This window comes from Phytophthora parasitica (assembly GCF_000247585.1).
Source record: "Phytophthora parasitica INRA-310 unplaced genomic scaffold supercont2.14, whole genome shotgun sequence".
Taxonomy (NCBI): domain Eukaryota; phylum Oomycota; class Peronosporomycetes; order Peronosporales; family Peronosporaceae; genus Phytophthora; species Phytophthora nicotianae.
In genome coordinates, this window is record NW_008649000.1 from 1,170,127 (window position 1) to 1,171,352 (window position 1,226).

General features: G+C 46.6%; 1 protein-coding gene across 1 annotated transcript; it reads left to right on the plus strand.

Annotated features, from left to right (window-relative positions):
• Window positions 1-101: 101 nt before the first annotated feature.
• On the plus strand, window positions 102-1,049 carry PPTG_08700 (hypothetical protein; the record flags this gene model as incomplete). The annotated part of the gene is made up of 2 exons (XM_008902820.1): window positions 102-139; window positions 314-1,049. The coding sequence occupies 2 exons, from the start codon at window positions 102-104 to the stop codon at window positions 510-512; spliced, it is 237 nt and encodes a 78-aa protein (XP_008901068.1). The 3' UTR covers window positions 513-1,049.
• Between the last annotated feature and the right edge of the window lie 177 nt (window positions 1,050-1,226).

Consider the following 1,226-nt stretch of genomic DNA (forward strand, 5'->3'; position numbering starts at 1 on the left):
AATCGCTAAAGAAATAGTGTGACCCAGTCGAAAGTTAAGGTGAAGCAAACCAAGATTCCTTCAGTATATTGCCAACACCAGAATATGATTGTTTGTGTAGGATGGCCGAGAGCGTTGGCGATATGAATCTTCACAGCAGGTATTATATATATAATATAAATTCACTAATCCATCCTCGTGGACGTTAGTAGTATATTCTGGCACATTACGCCGGCAGTTTTTTTCATACCGCAAAGAGGTGCTCCGAGAAGAAGGAGAGGATTTCCGCTTAAATACGAACGGAAATCCTCTCCTTCTTCCTCATTCATTCCAGAATCCGAGGAACGGTGGTGAAGCTCTTCTGTGCGGTTGTTGGTGTGGCGGGCAGCGTGTTCGAGGTGGATATCGACGATGGTGTGTCAGTTGCTGCGTTGAAGAAAGCGATCAAGGGGGAGAATCCAGCAACGATCACTTGCGACGCCAAGGACCTGCAACCCTTCCTGGCGAAAAAGGACGAGGCGTGGCAGCGGTGACGGTCGATGAAGCTGATAAGGTACCTGTGATGCTAGATGAGCATGGAAACCGCCACAACTTCGTGAAGATGAACCCCTTGCTGTGGATCAAGAACAATCAGCACTTTGGGGAGAATTTTAGACCAGGTGAGGACCAAGTTCATGTGCTGGTGGTGGTTCCAGAGTGAACGCAGCGACAGATTGGTGGAGCTATTGTGTCAGCGGTGTCACCGGGCGAGAACGAAAGACGCTTTCAGAAGTTCAACGTACGCATTGAGCACTCCGAGTTGGAACATGAAGGAGGAGTTCCGTCAACATACACGACATATCGAACAGACACGGTCAAAACATTTGCAAGCCTTCTTGATCGCATTCCGTTGATATTCATCCGCGCTCCCGCTTTGTCCGGAAAGACGGCCATGTGCGATCTATTCTACAACCACATTGTTGATTCCAAGCCAAATACACTTGTCGCTCGCGTATGTGAATCTTTGATGCCTGATACCGACAATTTTTGCTAATATTTCAAGTCAATGTACGACTGTGATTTTCAGACATTTAGTTTGCTACCCCTTCTACCGCCGTGACATTTTGTATCTCTTATTACTGTCTAGATCAGCTGTGATTGCAAAATATTGGGAAGGTTTACGCTACCCCATGCTGTGCCAATGGAACATCTTCTACCCCCGTCATTTCAGTTGGTAGTGATTATACCATCTAGACTGCTTCTAATAT